This window comes from Colletes latitarsis, chromosome 6, assembly GCF_051014445.1.
Source record: "Colletes latitarsis isolate SP2378_abdomen chromosome 6, iyColLati1, whole genome shotgun sequence".
Classification (NCBI taxonomy): Eukaryota; Metazoa; Arthropoda; class Insecta; order Hymenoptera; family Colletidae; genus Colletes; species Colletes latitarsis.
The window spans coordinates 13,016,096-13,039,846 of NC_135139.1; the positions used below are offsets into that span (position 1 = coordinate 13,016,096).

General features: G+C 37.7%; 2 protein-coding genes across 3 annotated transcripts in view; one reads left to right on the forward strand and one right to left on the reverse strand.

Annotated features, from left to right (window-relative positions):
- Positions 1-23,751, reverse strand: part of LOC143342343 (photoreceptor-specific nuclear receptor) — a 38,971-nt gene continuing 15,220 nt past the window's right edge. The window contains exons 4-9 of one of the 2 annotated variants that reach the window (XM_076766115.1): positions 21,990-22,093; positions 11,462-11,576; positions 3,536-3,651; positions 3,062-3,273; positions 1,990-2,284; positions 1-1,257 (exon numbers count right to left, since the gene is read on the reverse strand). In XM_076766115.1, the coding sequence (XP_076622230.1) occupies positions 1,019-1,257; positions 1,990-2,284; positions 3,062-3,273; positions 3,536-3,651; positions 11,462-11,576; positions 21,990-22,093 (1,081 nt within the window). In that variant the 3' untranslated portion in view covers positions 1-1,018. Of the gene's footprint in view, positions 1,797-1,989; positions 2,285-3,061; positions 3,274-3,535; positions 3,652-11,461; positions 11,577-21,989; positions 22,094-23,751 lie in introns of both variants that reach the window. The other variant, XM_076766116.1, reaches the window with a different exon arrangement.
- Positions 5,600-7,684, forward strand: LOC143342342 (uncharacterized). The gene has a single exon (XM_076766113.1). The coding sequence runs from the start codon at positions 5,600-5,602 to the stop codon at positions 7,682-7,684; it is 2,085 nt and encodes a 694-aa protein (XP_076622228.1).

Sequence of the window (23,751 nt, forward strand, 5' to 3'; positions counted from 1 at the left end):
TTTTACAGCAAATAGTATCACAACACGAAATATACAAGAAAAGCACAGACGAGTATTCTTTTTTACAGCTGTCATTAAAACTCATACCGATTACTCGTACATTTGAGAACCTTATTTCAGATAATTTCGTACCATGAACGAATAAAAAAGAAAAAAAAAAAAGAAACGAGACAAAAATTAAAGCATCCGTATTCCCTTTCCTCGAATCTGAAACAAGATTTCGTTCGATCCTCGTAGAAATCGTTTCGAGCGAAACCGAGAAACAAAACGACTTGGTCAACACGTCGAACCTAATGTTCGATAAACATTTGTATAATAAATAAATGTGTGTATATATATCTATATCCTTATGTCGCAACTGAGTATCTCCCGTTCAGTTTAGATACCGTTGAACTGTTAACTAAATACTGTAAGGTATCGTTCGTTACCTTTCTCGAAGTATCCATCGTTAGCCGATCCCGATCTAGCGGTAAAAAGAGATCACCAGTCGGGATCGTAAATTCATCGAAGGGTCATGCTTGGGGCTTCGTCCTTAGGCCAAACCATTGAAACGATCGACCTCGATCGAACCGCCTCGATTAATTGGTCTGCACAATATTTTATTCGTTTCCTAATCTTTCGTTAGTTCTCGCAAGAGCGTTTCCATGTATACGCTGCGCGCTCGATTTAATATACGCAGCTTCTTCTGCAAAATGTCTTTTCTCTATATACATTACGTTAAGGGTGTTAAAAAGGAATCTCAATTAATCGTGCGACACGACTACCTTCCTGACAAAATTTAACCGACCTCGAAGCAATTCGCTTCGAGATCCTCTAAAATCAGTTTCGTCTAAACGTAATCGAGTTAAATGCATCACAGAATCAGTTAAACATCTTATTAGAAATAATTCCCGACGTAACGGACCGTCGACGACGTTTCACTCGTTCGTTAACTTGCAAATGTGTGGCACTGTACAAATTTCCGGAAACTGTTCGACAGTATCTGTTTTCGATGGTCCCCGCGGCGTAGAAGCGTTTCTTAATTTTTGTACATGTCGCACAAAACTTTTTCCATCGGTGTGTTGCCGATCGTTCTGTGAAAGTATATCAGTTCCACCCTCGACGCTGGCACTGTCCTCAGCAACGGCAGCAGCAGCAACAACCTGCCGAATCGGGCTGGACTGGCCGGTTGCTGTGCCCTGGCGTGTTGGCCCAGCATCACCTGCGCCTGGTCTTGCAGATTTTCTATCTGGCTGGAATCTTTCAAGCCACGGGTTTCTGGAACAACAATGCACGCTGCTGATCTGGGGACGTCTTACAATATTTGTAACGTCGCGTGAAAAATGGCAACTTCTACAGGAAATGAATTTTGTATCGCTCAAAATAATTTTCATCTACTCATACCACATCTGCAGTTACACTTCCGCCAAGCACTGCTTTTTGTTTCAATCTGAATTTTCGAAGATCTTGACTAATCATTTTAATCTCCTCTTTATTGAGGACATGTTTAATTATAGAACTTACACTTATGCCAACTTAGTTTTTATTTAATCTGAATTTTTTATTTTTTATTGTGGATGTGTCTAGATATTTACAGAAGTGATATGATGGATGCTGTAGAGTCCCATGGTTTATTTAAATTGGTCTTTGTCTGTTTGAGAAGACTAGATGCTGTATTTTCAATTTATTAAAAAGTAGAAAGACTTAACACCAAATTGTCATAAGAATTTTCCATGGACGAAGTAGAAGCTTGGGAGCATGTGTTGAGGATTCAAGACTGTTTGCAAACTCTCTGGAGACATCACGAGGAACTTCTTCTAATATATAAAGATACGAACAATTGTTATGCAATTACATCTGAAGGAAAAACGTACAAGGAATTTGAATATAACCATAGGAAAAGTAAAGAGATAAGTGACTTCTTAATATTCTTATTAAGACTCGATTCGAGGGTTCAAAAATATATTTGCATGGCCAAATTTATTTTATTCGCGAAAAATAGTTACCAACCTGGTCGAAACAAGACAATGGCTTTCATGCAGGCGAACTCCGCAGGATCGACCATGATGGCCTTGTATCTCTGCAAGGTGTCGTGTAAATGCCTGACATCCGCTGCCACCTGGCTCGGTTTGCCCGTCGTTGTTTGCATGTGAATTCCAGAATGTGGATGTGGATGGGGATGCGGCGACAGAGTCAAAGCAGTCAGCTCCGCCGAATTAAAAAGGGGCGAGGATTCGAGCGGAAGGCACCACTGCACCGCGTTCAGAAGAAAAAGCTCTGACCAAGCTTCTTCGAGTAGTATCACCTAGTGCAAACAGGACCATTCAAGCTATAACGGTTTCTAGAATCTTGAAATTCTGGTAACCTTTTTATTTTTTTGACACTCTCCCTTTACAATTGCCGTATATAAAACATTTGAAGAATCTGGATATCGAAAGTAAGCGTCATTCAATACTGTGTTATCAATTATATGTATGCGAGCTTGCAAAAATGTGTTGACATAAATTAATTACACAATAGTCTAAATTAATAAATTTCCACTTTACGAGGGATATTCGTATCATTATCTGTAAAGACAATATTAATGAAAGTTATCTGCAATATTAGACGCGAGATTTCACTTTATAAGGGATTTAAAAGATCAAGAAACGAGATATATGGCTGAAAGACGTGGATAGAGCTATTAATAAATTATTATTATTGCCATCATCATTGAAGATCACGGTATCGATCGTTTTTTGTTTTTCGGATGGAATCACCTTCGCGGCCATTACAAGGCCTGTTCAGTTTTCTGTTATCACTATTTACTGGATACGCCATTATCCTTATTAATGTTTACAAATTGAAAAAACCATGTTAAAATTAAATTCAAGGAAAATATACTTTACTATACTACTAAATTAAAAAAGAAAACAAATTCGACTGTACCATTAAATTAAACAAAGTACTCGAGCATATCACAAAACTTAAAAAAACGTATTTGAGTATACTAATAAATCGAAGAAAATATATTTTAGTATACCATTCAATTTGAATAAAAAATTCAAAAAGTATTTAGAGATTTCAACTATTTTTTAAGTACCTGATCTCTGAAGGGCAGACTCGCGAAAGACGGAAGATTTTTCGCCCATTTGACAGCCATAAATAGGAGCCTCGCGCTGGTTTCGTAGACCGTTTCTGCGCTGGCTGGCGAATATAACGACGGGATCACAGGCGGAAGTTGCGTGCAACCGCTTCTTTGAGGCGTCAGTGGTTCCTCGTTAGTCACGTCTATGCTGTCCTCGGATGCGTTTCCTGTTATAAAAGATTTTTAAACGCGTCAGTACAACAAAAAGAACGAATAATCTAAAATTAAATGACAAAAAAAAAACAATATTTAACGAAGAATACAATGTTTACTAAAGAAGAATATTTAAATCCTTGAGAACGAATGTGGAGAAAATTAATTTCATTTCACTGGAAGTCAAGTTCTAGCATCATATTCGATAGAAATAAAAATGTTGAAGATTATTCAGTGAACCAATAAAAAAGAAAATTCATATGCATTGATAAATACCATCCTCGTTGTCCTGTCGAGGTGGTGTTGGGGGGTTTGCTGAATTTGTCGTGGGTGCAACGGTGGGTAAAGGCAATGGTGCCGTGTATCTTGCCATAGCCAGAGACACAGGTGGCCTGAAACATCATATTTTCCCGTACTTTATTCAGAATTTTAATCAAATATCTCCTTACCCTATCCTATTATGCAAATGTTTCGAGTTGTCCATGGTGGTTGCACAAAATTATACAAACTCGGGTCTCATCGTTACAATGTATTTTGTTCCGAGTATCGTGCCGATGGAACGCAAATATTTTACAGTTAAATAATTTAACTTGTTCCATTTACTCTGACTATGCATATAATTTTACAAATATATTGTTAAACGTTCTATGTATTTAAAAAAAATTATTTCTGCTGCTACCGAAGGTAAGAGAAAATTAATTATGAGAGTGACTTAAATAATTTCAAAGCGTTCGTCTAAAAATAAAAGATCCCTAACATCTAAAGTCCTTGAAGAAGAAAAATCAGTTTACATTGAAACAGAAGACTGAATTAACAAACTAACGAGGCCTCTTTGCTACTGGTCTCGTCAACTATAGTATCCTGCGTTCTTACAATGTAGTTCTTTGTAATCTAGAACGAATTTTAGTTGTCAAGAAGAATTAAGAAAATTACGTAGTGTTCTTTTTCTCATAGCACGTAAAAAGCAACCACTGTTCGTGTGACTATTTAAACGGTAACCATGCGAGTGGTAATACATTTGGGAAATACGAGGCGAATGCAAGCTTAAATATTAGTTTAATTAATAATAAAAGAGTTGATCGAGAATCCCAGATTTGTATGGAGCGCCACGAAAGTCACGAGTTTCGACGATCAACGCCAACTCGCGACAACTTTAACTCGTTCACACGCGAGTTTTGTTTACCTACTTTCAGCGTAGGCCGCGTAGAAATTTCGTTTTACCGATTTCGGGTAGGTAGGTGGTCGTAAATATACTATCGGGAACGAGAAACGAACACAGTTTGCACTGTCCTGTGAATAGTTTTCTGCTAAAAATATTCGAAACCGAATTCTGTCAAGATCGTTGCAGATGACGGTGTACGATAAAATTGTGGTTAATGTACGAACGAGGCAGTAAAGACGAAGGTCTGTATATTGGAACGTAGACAAGTAAGATTTATTTACACGATATTTCCTTTAAATAAACATCGATTAAATCTCTAGACGATTTTTTATTCCGAAAATTTGGCAATTTTTTACACTCTGACAAAAGCTGTTTTTAATTTATTATCTCAATATAGTCACTACTGTCTGCGTCTTTGGTTGTATATTTATTCGAAAATATATAATTATAATCCACGTACAAAATTTACTTGTTTATAATTTATTTCTTCTCAGTATTTTCGAATGATCTTAAATTAAAATACGTTCGATTGAATTGGAAAACTATTTAGTATAGAATATGAAATACTTGTTTATAAACGATATTTTTTCGTGTTTGAAAATTAAGGATCTATTTGTTAACAGCGAGGAGATTTTTCGTAAAGTTTCTCAACTACGTTAATATTTGAGAAATTAAATGATCTTAAATTTTGATAATCGTTGCTTAGATAATTTTTTTAAGAAAATCGAACTTATATAGGAAAGAGGAAAACTCATTTAAATGATTGTCTTATCAAGAAAATATTTTTATTTTAGTCTAAAGAAAAACGATTTGTTTCATATTTAACAGCTTAAATTAACTTCGAAGACAAATGTTAAAATATTTTACAGCATTTGAATATTCCAAAAAAAATTTCTTATTAATCATCCGATACATTTTATTTTTTGTAACAGTAAGTAATCGATTACATTTCCTTTCACTACTCTTTTCTTTTATATTTTTTAGATCACACTTACACAGAAGAGGACCTAAAAAACTACATTCGAAGGGATCAAATACATAATTCTCTAAGATAACATCCAAACTATTTTAACCTAATTTCTTTCATGTTTCAGCATTCGAGGGAACAAAACTTAGCCAAACCATCATCCACCATGGGTAACCAGAAGGACTTGATCGTTCCATCGTCAAAGATGGAGATGGAGATCCCAAACGGCAGAAACTTCGCCAACTGTTACATGGAACTGTGCAAGCAACAGCGACTTCGTCCCCTGCCGGTGATCTGCGTGGCTCTGCCCCACAACTTGGACTTCACCACCGACAGAGTGAAAATGGACGACTGGAATCCGATATTGAATTCCCTGTCCCTCGATCGTAGCCTGAAGTCGATCAGCGTTCGCAGTAGGTACCAGTGTCGCAAACCGTTGGAGGAAATAAATTCCGAGGACAAAGCCAGGACAATGGGCAAAGCACCCGTAGTGTTGTCCCGTTATCTCCTCGAGTGGTTATCGCACAGCGTCGCCCAGTGCGTCAGAAACTCTCCAGTTCTAACGAGCCTCGAACTGGAAGGCATACCGTTCCCTCCCGATTGCATGGCGGTGCTTTGCGTCGGTTTGTCGCATACTCAGACGCTTCATTACTTGTCCTTTCAACGCTGCTACATCGGGGACGGTGCCTGCGAGCTGGTGTGTCGCACAGTAGCGGACGTTCCAAGCGTCAGGTCGCTGAACCTCAGTTCCTGCGATCTGACGTCGAAATGCGGACCAGCCTTGGCAGCGGCGCTCTCCAGACAGAAACTGTTGCTCTACCACGACACTTGGAAGCAATCGTTGAGATACCAGGAGCCAAACATCGAAGCTATGCCAGGATTGCGTCGTTTGACGCTGAATGACAATCCTCAATTAGGCGACACGGTGGCGATAGAGCTGATCGAAGCGATAAGAGACAGCCTCTGGCTGAAGGCTCTGGACATGCAGCGTTGCGGGCTCTCCGACAAGATCGCTACCGACCTCCTGGAACTGTTGGACTACAACACCACGCTGATGGTTCTGGACGTCAGGCAGAACGCGAATCTGAACGAGGAGCTGGTGAAGGAGTTGATCAAGAGGCTGGAACGCAACAACGTGGACGCCAAGTCCGAGTACAGGTGGCTCGGTCTGCCCGAGCAGAATCGAAGGGTAGTTTCGGCAGGTGGTAAAAAGAGGACGGAGAACGAGAACAAAACACTGGCTAGGCCGCGTAGCGCCGTGACAGAGTACGCTAAAAGACCTCATCAGGCTCCTTTGAGGAAAGGAGTTGGTCAGATGACCGACGCTGCAAGATTGAAAGCGAGACCTCACGTTCCACCGTATCCTCACGCGCGTCCTCAGCAACGACAGCAGGAGCAACATCAGTCCAAGCAGAAAATGTCCCTGCATCTCGACCTGCAGTCTCATATTCAGCCGGTGATGGGCGAGGGGACCGCGAACACCAAATGCAGTCGCACCTACGACGACAGTTTTCAGAGAGAAACCGACAGGACCTCGTCGAAGAACGCGGACTCTACGAAAGTCGACGCCACGACGCAAATAACGGATCTAGAGATCGATGATCCGGTCAGAACTCAGATAGTTTTGAGCCAATTGGCGGAGGCCAAGGCGGAACACGATCGTCTCGTCGAGACGACCAGGCGCAGTAGCCTTTTACTAGCTGCTGAAAGAGGTCGTCGAGAAGAGGTCGAGGCGAAATTGACCGCCATGAGAAACAATTTGACAGAATTGGAGACAGCTTTGAAAGAAAAGGAGCAGGAGACCAACGGCTTTTTGCTGCTCAGCCAGCAGTCTCTGGACGTGATTTGCAGTTCGTTCGATCGCCTTTTGGAGATGTTGGACAGCGTCACGAGGAATCCGTACACCAGCAGAAGGGAGATAACCGAGGCGGCCATTGTCCAGGCGGACATAAAGGAACGGGTCGCCTCCGTAATCCGGCAGACGAAGTCCGAGAATCTGAGCAGAGGATTTGTCGTGGACGTGGACGATTACGATTCGATTAGGTACACGGAACCGATCAAAAAGTTCGCCAAGTCGGAGAGCGACGTCAGGTCGACGCTGCCGCCGATATCGACGATGCACTTGGAGAGGAACATCGGGGACAGCCCGGACGTCGACTCGCCCGCGTTGGTCAACAGAATTCTGCGCCACGAAGCAAACAAAGATTCGGTATCCCCCAGAGAGCGTGCCAGGGCGCTGTTCGCCCAGATCGTTCACGGGGACTCTATGTTCGATTTTTGCAGCCACGTGGATTAAGAATCAGACGGGGTAAAATGGTTTTTTATAGAGAAATATATACGCACACGCATAGAAAACACAAGTACTTGGGCAGAACGTTTGGAACCAGTGTATTTTATACTAGATATCAGAGTATTTTATTTCATACAAAATAATTGCACAGAATAAAAAATATTAATGGTACACCAGTACATGTGTTTTAAAAATTATGCGGATCTAAACACGTGTATATAAAATACATGTTCAAAACCATGATCTCCAGTTGAAACAAGACCATGAGAGCTGAAAGGGCTAATTTACAGAGAATATCCTCAAAATTCCAAGTTTGAGGGATCATTTGGAATTGCAGTGGGATCTAAACGATACCATATCACGAAAATCTTTTAAATTGACCATAAGAAACACGAAGGTTGAGGTTCCAGAAATATGAAGAGTTAATGTGATAAAAAAAAATTTAATAACAAATAACTTTACCAAATCAACGTAACGTAAAAATTAACGTAACTGCAGAAATATTTTTGTTGTAGCTTATAATGTAATCATAAGATAAACTTTTAAAAACGATTAGATTTGGTAATATCATTATCATTATAGTGTATAGTAACAATATGTAAGTTCCTTTGATCCTTGAAATTATTCCCACTTTAGCTCTTATGGTCTCAAATAATCTCACAAGTAGAATGAACGTAGCGATGAATTGGGAAACAAAGATACGAAAAGTACATAAAAGAAACAGTGAAGGAAATAATGTATTGATCGAAAAAATTAACAAGAAGTATCAACTTGAGGCAAGATCGATAGACTTTTCTGTACGTGTCAGAATGTACCATAAATCGATGATTAATCATCGAATTGCGGTGAACCGATTTGTATCGTCACATTTTTCTTACTTGCATTATATTGTAAATGCAATAAACCACTTTTATTCTTTTTAACATTGTTTCGTTCCTTATTTTCCGTTAGTAAAATATATATTATTAATATCTTTTCCTATTATGCTCCTAACAGTAAATTATCTCCAATGGAAACGCGAATAAACCCCCATCGAGCTTATCTAACAGAGACATTCATTCCAGACAATATATCTGTAATAATCGAAGACGAAAGAACCGAAAACTGTTAATAACATTTGTGTTTCATCATCAATTACACAACAAAACAAATCTTATTCTTAGAGGTGAACCATTCGAAAAGGAAAGTTGAAGAAAGAGTCAAAAATGATAAATGACTGAGAATGTTTCTTGAAAATGCAAACTTATTATATAAACCTTTTACTTTTTAACGTGGCATATCGGTAATCTTTCTACTCGTTTTATTTAAACACAGAATTCAAATCTTGAAGGCATTCTGTGTGCATCGATTTTATATTAATTTTAATAAATATACGAGTAGTTCAAAAGAATTAAAACATCGCTTGAAAAAATTTCAGTTCGTTACAGATTTAAATAAAGTAAACAAAATTAATAACTAGCAGCTATCAAATCTGATATTAATTATTACAAGATTCGTTATTATTTATCGTCAACTTAATCGAAGAAGAAATTATTGATCAGTGTTGCGGGGGTTAAATAAATATATTTGCGTCGCTAATTTATGTCAGGTTTACTTTTATCGCAGACTTTAACCTTAAGTTTTCCAAAAATATAAGCGTCAACATAAATACTGACGCGAACAACAATAATCTCGAAAACTGTAACGTCCATGGAACGTTCAGAGCAGAGTAATTTCCACAGAGCGTCGTTGGCACGCTCGCTGTCGCTTTTAACGTTCACCCCTTGGCGCTCTATGGATTTTCCATTAGTTCCAACCTGAGTGCCCAGTTACCTGAAAAACGGTCAGCTACGGGCTACTAGTCAAAGGTAATTTTTCATGATAGATCACGCTCGGCGTGGCGTGTCGCGAGCGTAACTTGCTCACGACGGCGAAAAGTATGCTGCTGTCCAGCAGAAGATCAAACGTGCCAACAACGTCGTCGGTTCTCTTGCTCTTGTCGTTGTTCCTGGTGAATCGGTGATTATCGATCGAGAGTCCTCGGCGTTACTTTTAATCCCCCGCCGCGAACTCCTTGGATCGTTCGAATATTCACCGCGACTTACGCGTTGCCCAAACATACGTCCACGAGCGAAAATACTATCGAATGTACTGCTACCGGAAGTCGATGGACGTTGCTTTGCTACCTCTGCAAATTTGGTAAACTCAGAAACTGTGAAACTCGACTGATTCTGAAGGAATAATTGTTTCCTTTTTGGCATTTTTTTTTTACAACTCAAATTGTCCACGAAAACGAAACTTTGTTTTTAGATAATTGGAAACTACTCACATTTTGTCATAGAACTTATTTTTACAGACTCATTAAAATTCGAGATTCCTATCTGGATGTATTTTCTTCGACGTCTAATCTTGAGAATTAATTTTTTTAGCTCCTCAGTGAAAAATTATGTCATCTATATCTGTTAAATATAATTTGTCATGATTTTGAATGAAATGGAAATGCAAGAACGATTCGAATAATGTGTGTTTCCTACATCACGTTAGAAACTTGATTAAAATTTTGTCGTAAAGCTTGTCCTATGGAAATAGTTCCAAAAGCTCGCGAGAATGCGTCGTCGATTCGTTCAAACATTTTTCGGTCACATGGACAATTTCAAGAGGGCAGAAAATCGATGCGAGACGAACGCAGTGACCGTTTTTTCGAATTGCTTTTGGCGAAAAAATAAATCGTAACGCTGTACCGCTCATCATCTATTCATACTATTTATAAAAATGAAGTCTAAAAAGATCTGAAGAGATATAATGAGATCATTCGTTTGAAGAAGATCTATTTAGAAGACTTAGACCACTGTATTGCATTAAGTGGATTATAATTTGAGTAAATATGAAGAAGAAGAAACTGGCCTCGCTGTTAGAAAAACAAAGTATCTTTTAACAGAAATCAGTTTTCAAAAAGAACAAACGTATAGGATTTTCTTGAAAGTATTATTATTTTTAATTTTATCTCTTTTTCTAGATTATATATAATAGATATTCTCGTTTATAACGTGTTCGTAGTAGAGAAAATTCAAAACCTGATTCGTTGAAAGAATTAGAAAGAAAATATTTTTTTAAATTATTTTGACTAATATTAAAGTTTGACTACAATTTATTATTTTTCGATTCTTGAATAACTGTGACTATGGCAAACAATATTAGAATCATGGATGATATTAAACCGACGAAGATATGGTAGAACTCACATATCTATTTGTCCAGAGAAAGTAGAAACCTTGATAAAAGGTTTTTAATATCAAGAAGACAAGTCACACTTGACGTTATCTGTTAATAATATTATTAATTTCTTTACTCTACACTTCTGTTTCCAAGCATTGTTACAAATACCACAGTCTGAGTGTTATCTTAAGCGGAGAATAATTTTCTAACTCGTTACCAAACATAGTTACGAAGTTACACATTTGACATCGTTTGCTTTCTAATTTTATTTATTTCCCAAGCTCAAAACACAAATATAAACAGTCATTACAAATCTATGAATTTCAAGAGTCCGATCACTACATACCTTCTAATTAAAATAATTTTTTTAAGTAGTAGGATATTAGTTTCACTTATTTTTGACTAATGGAACGTAGAAAATAGATGTTGCAGAAAAGAATTTAACGTTTTATTTTAACTCAAAAAATTATGTTTTTAACACTGTTTTTAAAAAATGTGTACAATCGACGTGTAATGTTGCAAACTCGGTATGGAGACGCGTGAAATTCATGGATGGTAAAAATTGAACGCTTCGAAATGCAAACTCACCCGAAAACACCGACGGCCACCGCAGCTTCCCGTAGAGCACGTTCCTGGTCCATCTCGACGAGAGCTTCCGGTCTGATGGTGGCAGTGTTCCTGGGTTGCCGTTCATTCTGCACGGCTGCAACAGAAGCACATATCTACGATGTAACGTCGATAACAGGCGTTAATTGCAGCCATGAATTAATTACACGCTGGTAAATTAACGCGAACCGCTCCCGTGCATCCGCCTCGCGCACGTGCTATTGTTATTCAGGGTAATATCTTTGTCTTGTAAATAACGCGACGCGATTAATTACATATCAATTTACGAAGATGGGAACGGGGAGACTCGAAAGACTCGCTAAATTAATTTTCGTCGAACTATTTCGTATGTTTCCGTTTCGATAAACGAGAAATCAATCGTACGAAACCTCCATTTTTAATATCATTGTTTCAAAAATTTAAGCTTTGTTGATCTCTCATAGACACGAGAATTAAGTCTCGAGTTGAGAATTTTCATCGAAGTCCAGTAAAATACAATTGCAAAAGAATTGCAAAAGAATTATTAACCCTTTGCACTCTACCCGCCCGATTCAAGTTTCATTTCTGGTAACACAAATTGAATTTACGAGATATATGAATAAAATTTAGATTATATGTATTCATACATCTTCGTGGAGAATATTTATTTATTTTTAAAAGTCACTTCACAAAATTGCATTTGGTATTGTCAGTTGTTCGCATTAGTAACCCTCGGAGTACAAAGGGTTAAACAATCTTTTGTAGTCCACTCCGGTTGGACAGATAATTTGGAAAAGCATTACTTTACAAACAACTGTAATTAGGTAAGATGTGTCACTAAAAACAACCTGTTCTAATTTGGGCAAGAACGTTCCCATGTTACGCAATAAGTCAATTTTATCCCGTGGACGAAAAGTTTTGAGGGTCGAGAATGATTCTGGGGGAATAAAACGACCAATCGGTCGAAACAATCGACGAAACCAGCTCCTGGCAACCGTTCACGGAACAGTCTACGATAATGCGTTCATTGCATAGAAAATCCATCCAGTGGGAGTTTCTTGGTTATAGAAATATTAGTGGAACGTCTTGGTTTGAAGAGTCTTGCCCGATTAATCAGGGAACAAACGACTGGCCGGCCACCCTCTCGTCAAACTCACGTAACACGCCGTTATATCACGCCGGGGCGGCCTGCAGCTGACAAGCGTGAATTTAACAGACGTGCAGGAATCAGCCGCGTTTATTGTTTGTATATATTGCCGTTCGGTAACTCCCATTTGACTGACAGATATCCTCTACTGGAATAACCTTATATACTATGGATCTCGAGAATATTTTTTCTTCCTTGTTTCCCTCCACTTTGGTGCAACACGCGTCCATTTTAGACGGGCCGCTGGCTCTACCGTCGTCTCCGATGGATATCAGAAACATTGGTAATTAAGATTACGGATATTTATAGACGAATCGATGAGTCAGAATGTGTTTAGGATGCTTGAAATAACGAGTTATCGAGAGCGTCGAGGGTACGAGGAAACGAAGTCTTGGACAAAGTATTGTGACATGGACAGACGCGTCTGCTTGGTTCTCGGCTTTAAAATATTATTATGCAATCGATGTCCAAATTTATTCGTTTGAATACGAGGATCTTTGTTTTAATCATTGCGAACATGTTCAATCGTGCAAATCTTTTAACTAGCTTTCTATAGAAAATATTCGATTTTTGTATAAAAGTTATTTGTTACAAAATTTTTGAAAAGACGATGAAGAGATACTTCATTTTTAAAAAGGGTGATTTTCGTCCACGCTACTGTATCATTATATTAAATATTATGATGTTAGTTATTACATAATAGTTGAAAAAGTTCAATGAGGTAAGAAGACGATAACGAAAACGTAGAAATGTTGGACTTGGTCTTTCAATTTTATTTAAAAGTATTACTGAATAATGATAAACGTGTAAAAATAACTTTCCAACAGCAAAAACGTATCTATAAAACAGAAATTTTATATGACATAAACAAAATTATATAGAACGAGTGCAAAAATTACTAAATGTTTAAATTACCGTTTTTCATTTTTCAATTATCCATTAGCTTTTTGAGAAATTTTACTAAATATTTCATTCACAATTTTGAGGGTAGTTTTCATCCCTAGAACATAAATATTTGTATTTAATATTTTTCCATACTCTATTATACAAATAGAATATTGGAAAAATATTGCATTCGATACATGCTTCATTGGCTGATATTCATATTGAAGGGGTGAAAGCTATTTTGAAAGTTGTGGATATCTGTTTAGTATAATTTCTATGAAACGTAATATATTGTTACATAGAAAATAATTTCGAGTACAAAAAATATTTATAGCTTTTACAAATTATATAGATTGTTGAGATACTAAATATAAAACGTGTTTGTTATTTAGCTAACACTAACACGTTTTAAATAATTTTACAAAAGCATAGGTGGTACTAGTGTAGTTAATCAAACCGCTTCTTTATAAATGTTTCTTCTACTACAAGCTTTTGAGGCTGAACATTGATCAATATAAATAACAGATGAAGCTAATAAAAGCACATATTATTCCGAATTTTATTATTTGTTTGAAGCTTTAAATTATCGCTTTCCTCCTGTTTTCTATCCGCAATAATTATCGAAAAATTTAACTATAGGTTCGAGTTTTCACACGTTGTTCATGAATATCAGTCGATAAAAGAAATACACGTAATTATCAGGTCGTTCCATAAATTTGTCTCGTACGATATTCCGAAATTGACAAGGATAAAATTTGTAATTTACTAGGAAACAAACAAAATTTGTCGGTTCAGGGGATTTCTGAAATCTTAAACATACTAACATCAACAATTCATACAAATTTGGAACAAATAGATATTGTGTCAAAACCCGGAACTTTGGAATCTATACTGGCTTAACATTTTTGTTAGCATATAATAAAATCGAACTTTATAAGGAATAAAATACAACAATCTTCAAGCTTATTAGTGGCTAAACAATTTAAAAATGTCAATGTTTTAATGGAAAGCATTGAACTATACCTTAATGAAAAATAAAGAAGTTTTGTAGCGACAATGCAATGGCTTTTCCAAAGGGTAGGGAGTTGTGCAAGAAGGTTTGTTGTTTCATAAAATTCCATCGTACGTTTAAAATATTGCTTTAAGTTGCAGTATAAAACTCAACAGGAACATATGGGATGACCTAATATTTTAATTAATTTCCATCGATAGATATTTCCACTACCTGTTCGCTATTATCCTCGACTGTAAATAGAGACTCGCTCTAAACTTGTGATGTCCACAAAATGTTTTGTAGCGACGATGCAATGGCTATTCCAAAGGGTAGGGAGTTGTGCAAGAAGGTTTGTTGTTTTTCATAAAATTCCATCATACGTTTAAAATATTGCTTTAAGTTGTAGTATAAGACTAGGCACCTAATAATATTTTTTAATGTTCTATCCGTGTAGAAAATGGTCAGAAACGATCTCGGTGTCGTAGCTTTGGTCGTTGCTGTGCAATTCAAAAGTTACACGATTCCACGACGGGGACCAAAAACGATTAACAAAACTGGCCGCCAGAGCGTGTAATCTCAAAGCACCTTCGACTTTTCGGGGTTACACCGTGAAAACGGTTCGCGATTCGTCCACTTGCGCCCCCAAAGGACAGAACCGTGACGTCAGCCGCGCGTTAATGGCGCCGCGATTAGAGCACTCAGTGGTGTGTAACGGCGAGCAGAATTTTTTCCAGCTTCCCTTTTAGCCTGGCACGGGTGCACAGTAATTTCGTAATAATAAAAAGCGTGCCGGCTCGCTTTACCTCCGTCGTGCTGCCTGCTGAGCGGTTTAATAGGATCCTCCTACTTCGTCAAGCCTTTGGCGTCGCCGTCTCCCTTTCTCGCGCGCCGTTTCTTCCCTTCTTTCGCGTCTCTCGCTTTTTTTTCCACCGCTCAGCCCCCGCAACCGGGAAAGATAAACGCCCTTTCTGCGTTACCCGGGAAAATATTCTTCTTCCCCGTGTTATGCGCGCTTTCCCTTTTGTCTTTTTAACTCTTCAGTCCGCTTATTTTCACACAGCTCGCGTCCCCCGCCTAACCCTCTGCTCTCTTTTTTTATCTCGTCGCTTTGTGTTTCCTTTCTTCCACGCGTACCACGCAATTAACGTGACGTCGATATTAAGATTCTCCGGGGTTACGCGTGCACTTTGCCGCCAGCTCACCGGAACCGCTTGCTGCTTCTTTTAAAATTTTTGTAATTCTTTTTTAGCAAAAAGTATACAATGCAATAAAAATTGTTGAGGTTTATTGTGCTAGAAACGTAGGATAGAATACAATTTTGTAGTTTCTATGCACTTTTGTCGTTTATGACGGTGTCATCTAAAATAAAAAAAATGAAAAAAATTCCTTTTTATATGCATGACTCTCGCCTTATCTACTGTGAATTTTTTAAACGAAAATTGATTTTTTTAAAAATTAAATAGATATTGGGATATTTAAATTGAAAAGTTTCTCATTCGTATTCAGTGATGGATGTTACAGGATGAATTCTTTTATAGTATACACTATCGTACCTATTTTTTTTCTATCTTCAGTCCACGTTGTTTTTATTTTTGTTAAATGTTTCCCTCTTTTCCGTATAGTTTTGCTATTTCCCTGCACGCTGTTGTTGTTTCAACAATTTTCAATATTTTTTCCCCCTTTGTAGCTCGATCACGTACTCATAACACGATGCTATTTTTTTTTACATCGAGTCAATAAAATTTAAAAACTCAAAGACGTCAATTTATTTTTTCTCCATCGAGGCTGGGGTTGAAAATCAGAAATAGCAAAATCAGCATCAGACCACTGTGTAACAGCCTAATTAAGCGACGTCCAGATAACTGTTCCGCTCGCTGTTCAGTTATACGAGCGTCCACCTTGTCGACAGTAGAGATCCAGTAAATTCGACCAAATAACAATCGTTAATTCTTTCCGTTCGATAGATAGAGACTTTTAGCCGGAACCCTTCCCGTCCTTTTCACATATCCGTCGTCCAGTTTCGCACCAGGAGAGATAAACGCCCTTTTACAGATCGTTTCACTCTCATTTGCGTGAAGCTCACCGTGGGAGGTCCGCCTCCCTTTTTCACTTCGTGTCTTCCGTCGTTCTCGCTCTCTCTTTCCAATTTTCTCTCTCCGACTTACCGTTCATGACACAATTTACGTACGAACGCGTCGTCCCTCCTCTGTTCTTCGTCGGATTCCTATCGTGTTTGTGCGCGGCGTCCCTTCCGTGTGTTTCAGACAACGACAGAACCGGACGGATTTTTGCGCGCAGGGATCGGGCGCGCGTTGCATACGTTTATTTTCCCCAATTAACCCTTCGGGGGCTCGTCGACGGCCACGCGACCGTCGCTAACGACCGCGGTGTTTACGACGCTCGGCGTCGTTTCGCCTACAGCGGCGAACCGCACAGCCCAATGTGCGGCAAAACGCCGAATCCGGTGCGGTTACTTTGTACCACGCCGCTCTGCGTTACTGATTTTCATTAAATGCACATAACGACTGCAGTAATCCTACGTTCAGGCCCTCTCAAAGATCCGTACAGGCTGTGGATTACTTTCCAACGTCCCTACGCCCTTATTCAAAGAAACTCTTTACTCACTAATCACTAACGCTTCTGGTATAAAAATATTATTACTGTGTTTTTATCTCTCCAAATCTACATTTCATGTACCTCGATGAATTTATGCAACCCATTCGTTATAAAATAGAAAATTTATTAGTGGAGAATAGAAAAAAAATACGAGCATTTTTGTTCTTACAAATTATACAGGGTGCTCGGCCAACCCTAGGAAAAATTTTAGTGGGAGATTCTAGAGGCCAAAATAAGACGAAAATCAAGAATACTAATTTGCTAATTGAGGCTTCGTTAAAAGGTTATTAAAAAATTAAATTAAAAAGTTTCAAATCATTTACGGAAAAATTATTTTCGGTTGCGCGGGTCAATTACAATCATTTTTGGTAAATAGATATACCTTCGAAATCCTACGCACTTTCGAGAAAAAAATTCAGTAGATGGACAAATTTTTCGGTGAAAAAAAAGAATTTCAAATCGTTTTGAAAAAATTGTTTTTAGTTGCGGAGATCGATTGCAATCATTTTTGGTCATTACACATACTCCCGAATTCCTACGCATTTTCGAGAAAAAAATTTCTTAGCGAAAATCTAATCTGAGGCCAGAAATGTCTGCACGAATTTTCATGCGAATCTTTAAAACGTCATAACTTCTGAACGGATTGGACGATTTTAATGTTTAAAAAAGCAAACTACGCGTATTTTGATGGAGAATATGTACAAATCGCAAAAATATTCGAAAAGTTGGTCCTTAACCCCGCAAAATGAGAAAAACCCAATAAAAATGGTCCAATTTTCAAACAGCCATAACTTCTACAATACTGAATATATTTCAATGAAATTTACTATGGAAGTAGAGCTCATGGATACCTATAAAAAAGTACTAAACAAAATTTCCGTAGGACGTCAAACAAATTTATTAAAAATGAAAAACGAATTTCTAAGAAAAATCGACAAGGCGAGTGCTGCTGAAATTTTTCGGTGAAATTGAAAAGTTTCAAATCGTTCTGGGAAAATTATTTTCGGTTGCGGGGGTCAATTACAATCATTTTTGGTGAATACATATACCCCTGAAATCCTATGCAGTTTCGAGAAAAAAATTCATTACCGAAAATTGCATGTCTGACCATACCATTGACATGTTTCACTGAAGTTTGATACGTATGTTTAAAACATCATAACTTCTGAACGGATTGAAGGATTTTAATGTTTCAAAAGGTAAACAACGCATATTTTAGTGGAGAATATGTAGGAATTGTAACAATTTTCAAAAAGTTGTTCCTTGACATCGTAAAGTGAGGAAAACTCCCTAAAACTAGTCAAAATTGCTATTTAGGATTGTAGATTGAATTTTATCAATTCTTTTCACAATTTTCATGGCTCAGTTTTATGTTTCGTATAATTTTGAGGATTTTCATTACTGAACATCCAATTTTGCTTGAATTGTATTTTAATGAACAATTATCGAAGCTACACGACTTTAAAGAGAGCGACGAGTGGACGGAAAGGCAGGTATACCCGTGCTGCGAAAACTTTAAGAGGAATAACCACGGTTAGAGGATTGAAAAAATGGGAAAACTTTTTTACATATTTAAAAAGTTCAGCTATTTAAAAATAGAGTGTATCAGATTGCTGAAGCGCACTCGGGATTGTGAACTTCATATTTCTGGAATTACCGAATCGATTTTCGCGTATATATTAAGTAGATTATCCGTTTATAATCCCTGCTAGATTTACGACAATATTTTTAAATTTTCTATTTATCGAGTCCTCTCTATAGCAAACAGAAGTGTATTATATTTTTTTAGTATCAAATTAATCACTCTTACATTTTTATAGTTTCCTTCTTTTATCTGTTTTCTATTTCAGGTGAAATACCTAAAATTTCCTTTCAAACCGAATGCCAATTTTCACGTTTATAAACGAGCAATCAAAATTTAGTCAAGTGCTCGCGTACCCCATTGATTTTCAAATTTCGAAAACAAAGTATCTTACAAAAAAATACTCTATATTTTTGATCCATTTTTGCATCGCCCCCAATTTTGCCACCCATTCTGAGACTCCATGTACCTATACTTTAAACGATTCCGAACGCAATTCTTCACTCATATAACAGTCACGAAATAAGTAGATACTGTGTGTTCGCGAGAAGTTGGCTAGCGGGACGACACAGGGGACCAGGGGAGTACTTCGTTTGCTCCACCCATCCCCACTCGGGCACCAATCAGGCCCGCATTCCTTTCGCTAGCCAACTTCTCGCGTACACACAGTATTTATTTTATTCTTCCACGAATATATTCGATTCTCCATTGCATACTGATTCTTCCTCCAAACGCTCGTTGACTCTCGTTTACTCAGCTTCGAAATCAACAACTTTCTAACTTTCGGGGTTCAAAAATTGCCCAATTCAGCAACGACAATGAAAACTACAGCAACGGTTTCGATCAAAGAGGCTTCCCCGAGCAATCGAATCGTGAAACTAAAGAAGTTTGCCCGGTTCCTTCGTCTTCGAACGTAACTCCCGACGCCGGGGAATCTAATACCTCCGGGAACAGTCGACGGAGACATCGTCGTTCCGGTCGTCAAGGGAACCGGGATCCAATTGGAAGTATTTCTTCTTACGACGTCAAGTTCGGCAATAAGAAAGTTGGCGTGCCCCGGGAGGAGTTTCCGCGAGGGAAACGGAGGCGGACAGAGTAAAAGAAAGAGGGAAACAGCAGGGGAAATGCTCTTTTGCCGTGGCAGGTGCGCCCACCGCTGGCTGAGAGGCATTAAGAGTTGAATCGAAGGCTGCCACCAAAGCAGACTTCCACCCGTACCAATCACTCCGCCTTTATCCAGTTATTTATGTCGCGAACATAAAGGACCCTCGCTCGAATTCCGTCCTCCTCGGGGGACACGAGCGTTGATTGATTCCCACAATACGGGTTTACCTGCGAAAGCGGGTAATCGAATGTATCGATAACCGGTGTCCCGGGAACAACGTCTCCTGCGAACGTTGAAACGGATATCCGTTCTCAGGACGCTTTTCCTTCGAGTTGACGAAGCTCCAGCATCGCTATCTTCTCGTCGGAGCAAGGATTTTCGAACGGTTGATCCTCCAAGTTTGACCGTCTTTTATTTTTCTAATCAACAATTTTCCTTGTGCTGTTCTATTATATCATTTTGGCCAACAACTTGGTCTCGTTTAATAACTCGATGGAGTTATTGATCTTGGCTTTGTTGAAGTTCCTTTTTAAGAACGTTTTCTTTTCATTTCTGGCAATGCAATAGTAAGTGTCGTGCCTTATGTCGTGAAGTTAGTCTAATTTTTGGGATACTCGGGCGGGAGTACAAAAATTATTGAAATATCCAATGCATGAAAGTACTATATTATATCTTCAGTGAGGTCCAAACTTCAATATGCTTTGGTAATTTAGTTTCCTTGCATTATAAAATATAAATAAAATATCGGAAAAATCTAGTACAGAGTTCTTGAAGGCGACATGCAAATTAAATAAAAACTGGATAGAAAAATGAAGAATCTTATGCTTCTTTATGTTTCGATATTATAGCTGAGGAAAATGTACGTTTTAGTAAATCAGCTACGTTCTACACAACATTACACTGACTCTCAAAATTGTTGCAATAATTAGCATTATGAAATTACAAATTGAAGGAAAAATAGATATTTTGTGAACACTGACATAATTTAATTTGTTAGAGAATGTTATAAATAAAAATTATAAAAATAAATATGGGCATTTTCTATAGATACTGATTGATACTGTAACATTAGAAAGAAAATCCTCACGGAAATTCATTCGCTTAACTTGACGTAATATTTTTTTACATTTACTGAAAATATTCGTTAATAATCATTGAATTTAATTTAGTAAAAACTTTCTCTCCAACCTTACACATTTGAAAGTGTTGGCAATGCAAAATACACTTTCAAAGAGAGCATGACATCTTATAAATAGTTAGCTTCGTTTATTTTGATAGGGATTGATCGAGTCGATTGCTAACGTTTGCTACATTATGCGATCGTAAAAATAAATAGGAAAAATATAATTCTGCACAAATGAAAAGTACTATGGTCTTTCAAGCTGCTTGCGCTGATATGGAATGACGTGTGAGATATTTTACGCAATTATGAGTTTTGTACTTCGACATTCAGGAAGATATTTTCCAACGAAGATTTGACAATTAGTCGCTTGAAATATAGAAATGATAAACAGGAGCGATACTGTTCACGGTTGTCGAATTTTAGTCGCCGCGCATTTTGCATCATAGTATATACATTAAAAAAAATCCTTAAAACTTGATTCGCTCATTAATGTTCATTTAAATTCAGTTAGAACCTTCAAAAACTTTTATTTTATAAAATCGATTAAGAAGAAATTGTTTTATGCTCACCGTATGGTATCCATGAAGTGGAAAAGACATGTTCTTTAAAACGTAAAAAAACAAAAAATTGTTTGCATTTAGAACAAGTTTCTTCGATTGATAAAATATATATTCGGTACAAGTATTATGAAAATTTAACGATCGATCTTGATTTGGTGCCTAACTTAAAAATGATTTTAAAATTTGTACCGTTCATCCTCTCACAGTTCTCGTATCGTTTATATTTGAACGTTTCGAACAACTTCATCGTTCTAATCATTGATCTTATCCGTACATTACCGATGCGTTCGCCTAGAATATAAGCTTTCCTTTGCACGTAGACGAAATTTCAATGATTAAAGTCATCCTAAATGTACCAAGCTATATCGCAATTTATTCGCTTTCGAGTATCCATTAAAACCGTACATTCCTTTCAAACTAGTAAATAATGCAGAACAGGTAAATGAAAGGAAACGAAAGGAGAAATTAATCATCGCGCAGAAGTAACTACTTGTCGTAGTGTTCAATTAAACTACTCACCATCTTTATTCATTCCCATCTGCATACATTTTTTCAGTCGACACGCTTGACACTGATTTCGGTGAGCTTTATCTACGACGCATCTTCCAGTACCAGCTTGACATCTGAACATACAATTTTTCCAAACATATAAGATGATTCCGAAGCCAAAGAACCTTCGTTATCATCATACAAATTCATTATCTTAATAACGTTGTAATTCGTAAACATTTAAAAATATCTGAAATGGAAGCTTTGAATTAAAATTCACCCAACTCTTGAGGAGGCATTGAAATTATATATTATTCCATTAAATATTTACAAATATATTGAAAATTTACGCTATTTCGACATAATAAATAATATGTAAATAAAAGAAAATGCAAAGTTTCCTGAATTTCCTTTTTAGTATTGAGAGGTAAATGTATATATTTATAGACTGTAGGAACAATATATGGGAATATTCCTTGCTGAAGGGTTAATTTCTCGCTTGAGAAATCCATGTTAATTAAATCCATTTAAAGTCACCTGGATAATAGAAGCAGAAAAATGTAATTCGAATAATACCTAATTATTAAGACTAACGTAGAAAAATTCAATCGAAGAGTTCAATGATTATCTGTGATTAAAATATTTATTTTCATTGAACGAGCAACAAAAATTTTATCCAGACAAAAACATTGCTCGGTTTTTGCTTTTAAGCATGATACAGTTTGTTTTCGAGTCATAAATCATTCCTAGTCATCGACCAGCAAGAAAATCGAGTAAGAAAATTGTCCCAGCCGGGATCGATCGATCGTTGACGATGATGTTTCACCGACGATCGCCGTAACTTGGCGGCTGTTGTCCCTTTCGGAAAGGCGACAAATTTCGGGCGCACTTGCCGGAAATCCTGACTGCGCACTCAGGAGTTGGCGTTAAATTCGATTACTTTCATTGTTGGGCTAACCCGGTTATCCCTTCGAGCTGACTAACGTAAAGCTGCGACCGCTCGAGGTCACGTACCTTCTTCTTATCCCTCTTAATTTCATCCAATCCCGCGGTAGCTTCGTGGTACTTCGTTTCTTGGAGGCTTAGGGAATCTTCCTCCTATTTTCTCCACCCCCCTCCCTCTATAAGACGAATCAATCGACACGAAAATTAACTACTGCACCCGCTCCGGCAATTTGTTGCATTTCATCTTTGCAAAATTGATATACAGCAGGCGACAAAAATATTGGAACACCGGTTTAATTCAGAATTTTAAGTCTTGTATGAACAATAATACAACCAGCAACGAAACTGTGTTACATGCAGAGAAAATAGTAGATGTTGTAATAATTTGACCTTTAATTCCATGATGTTGACTATCGAATATAGTGCACCCGTGCATTGTCTCGATGCAAAAGGAGAAGGTGGATATAACTGAGACTTTGACAGTTGTCTAGTGAGTCATGATGCTTACTAAAATCAAACCATTTTCGATGCTACCCAGGTCTTAGATTTTCTAAAGATTCATTGAACGACCCTCGTAATAGTGGAGAATACGTTTTAGACTAAGGTGTCGTGTAACTCTTTTAATAAAGAAATAAAGAAAGACCCAATAATATAAAAAACATTTCGATCACCGAAGCGTCCAAATATTCGAATGGCTCTGGATACGAATAAAATAAACATCGCGTAACCTGAACGACAAATAAAGAGTTAACCGTCCGAGGTTCTCGTACGCGTCGAGCGCGAAAAAAAGGATCGCTGGAGTCGTAATTCCGGGGCAATAGCCCGGGGCTCGATCGGTCGACGGGGC

Bases quoted from the DNA above. Each gene is read 5' to 3' on its own strand.
- LOC143342342 (XM_076766113.1), top strand. From the start codon at position 5,600: ATGGAGATCCCAAACGGCAGAAACTTCGCCAACTGTTACATGGAACTG.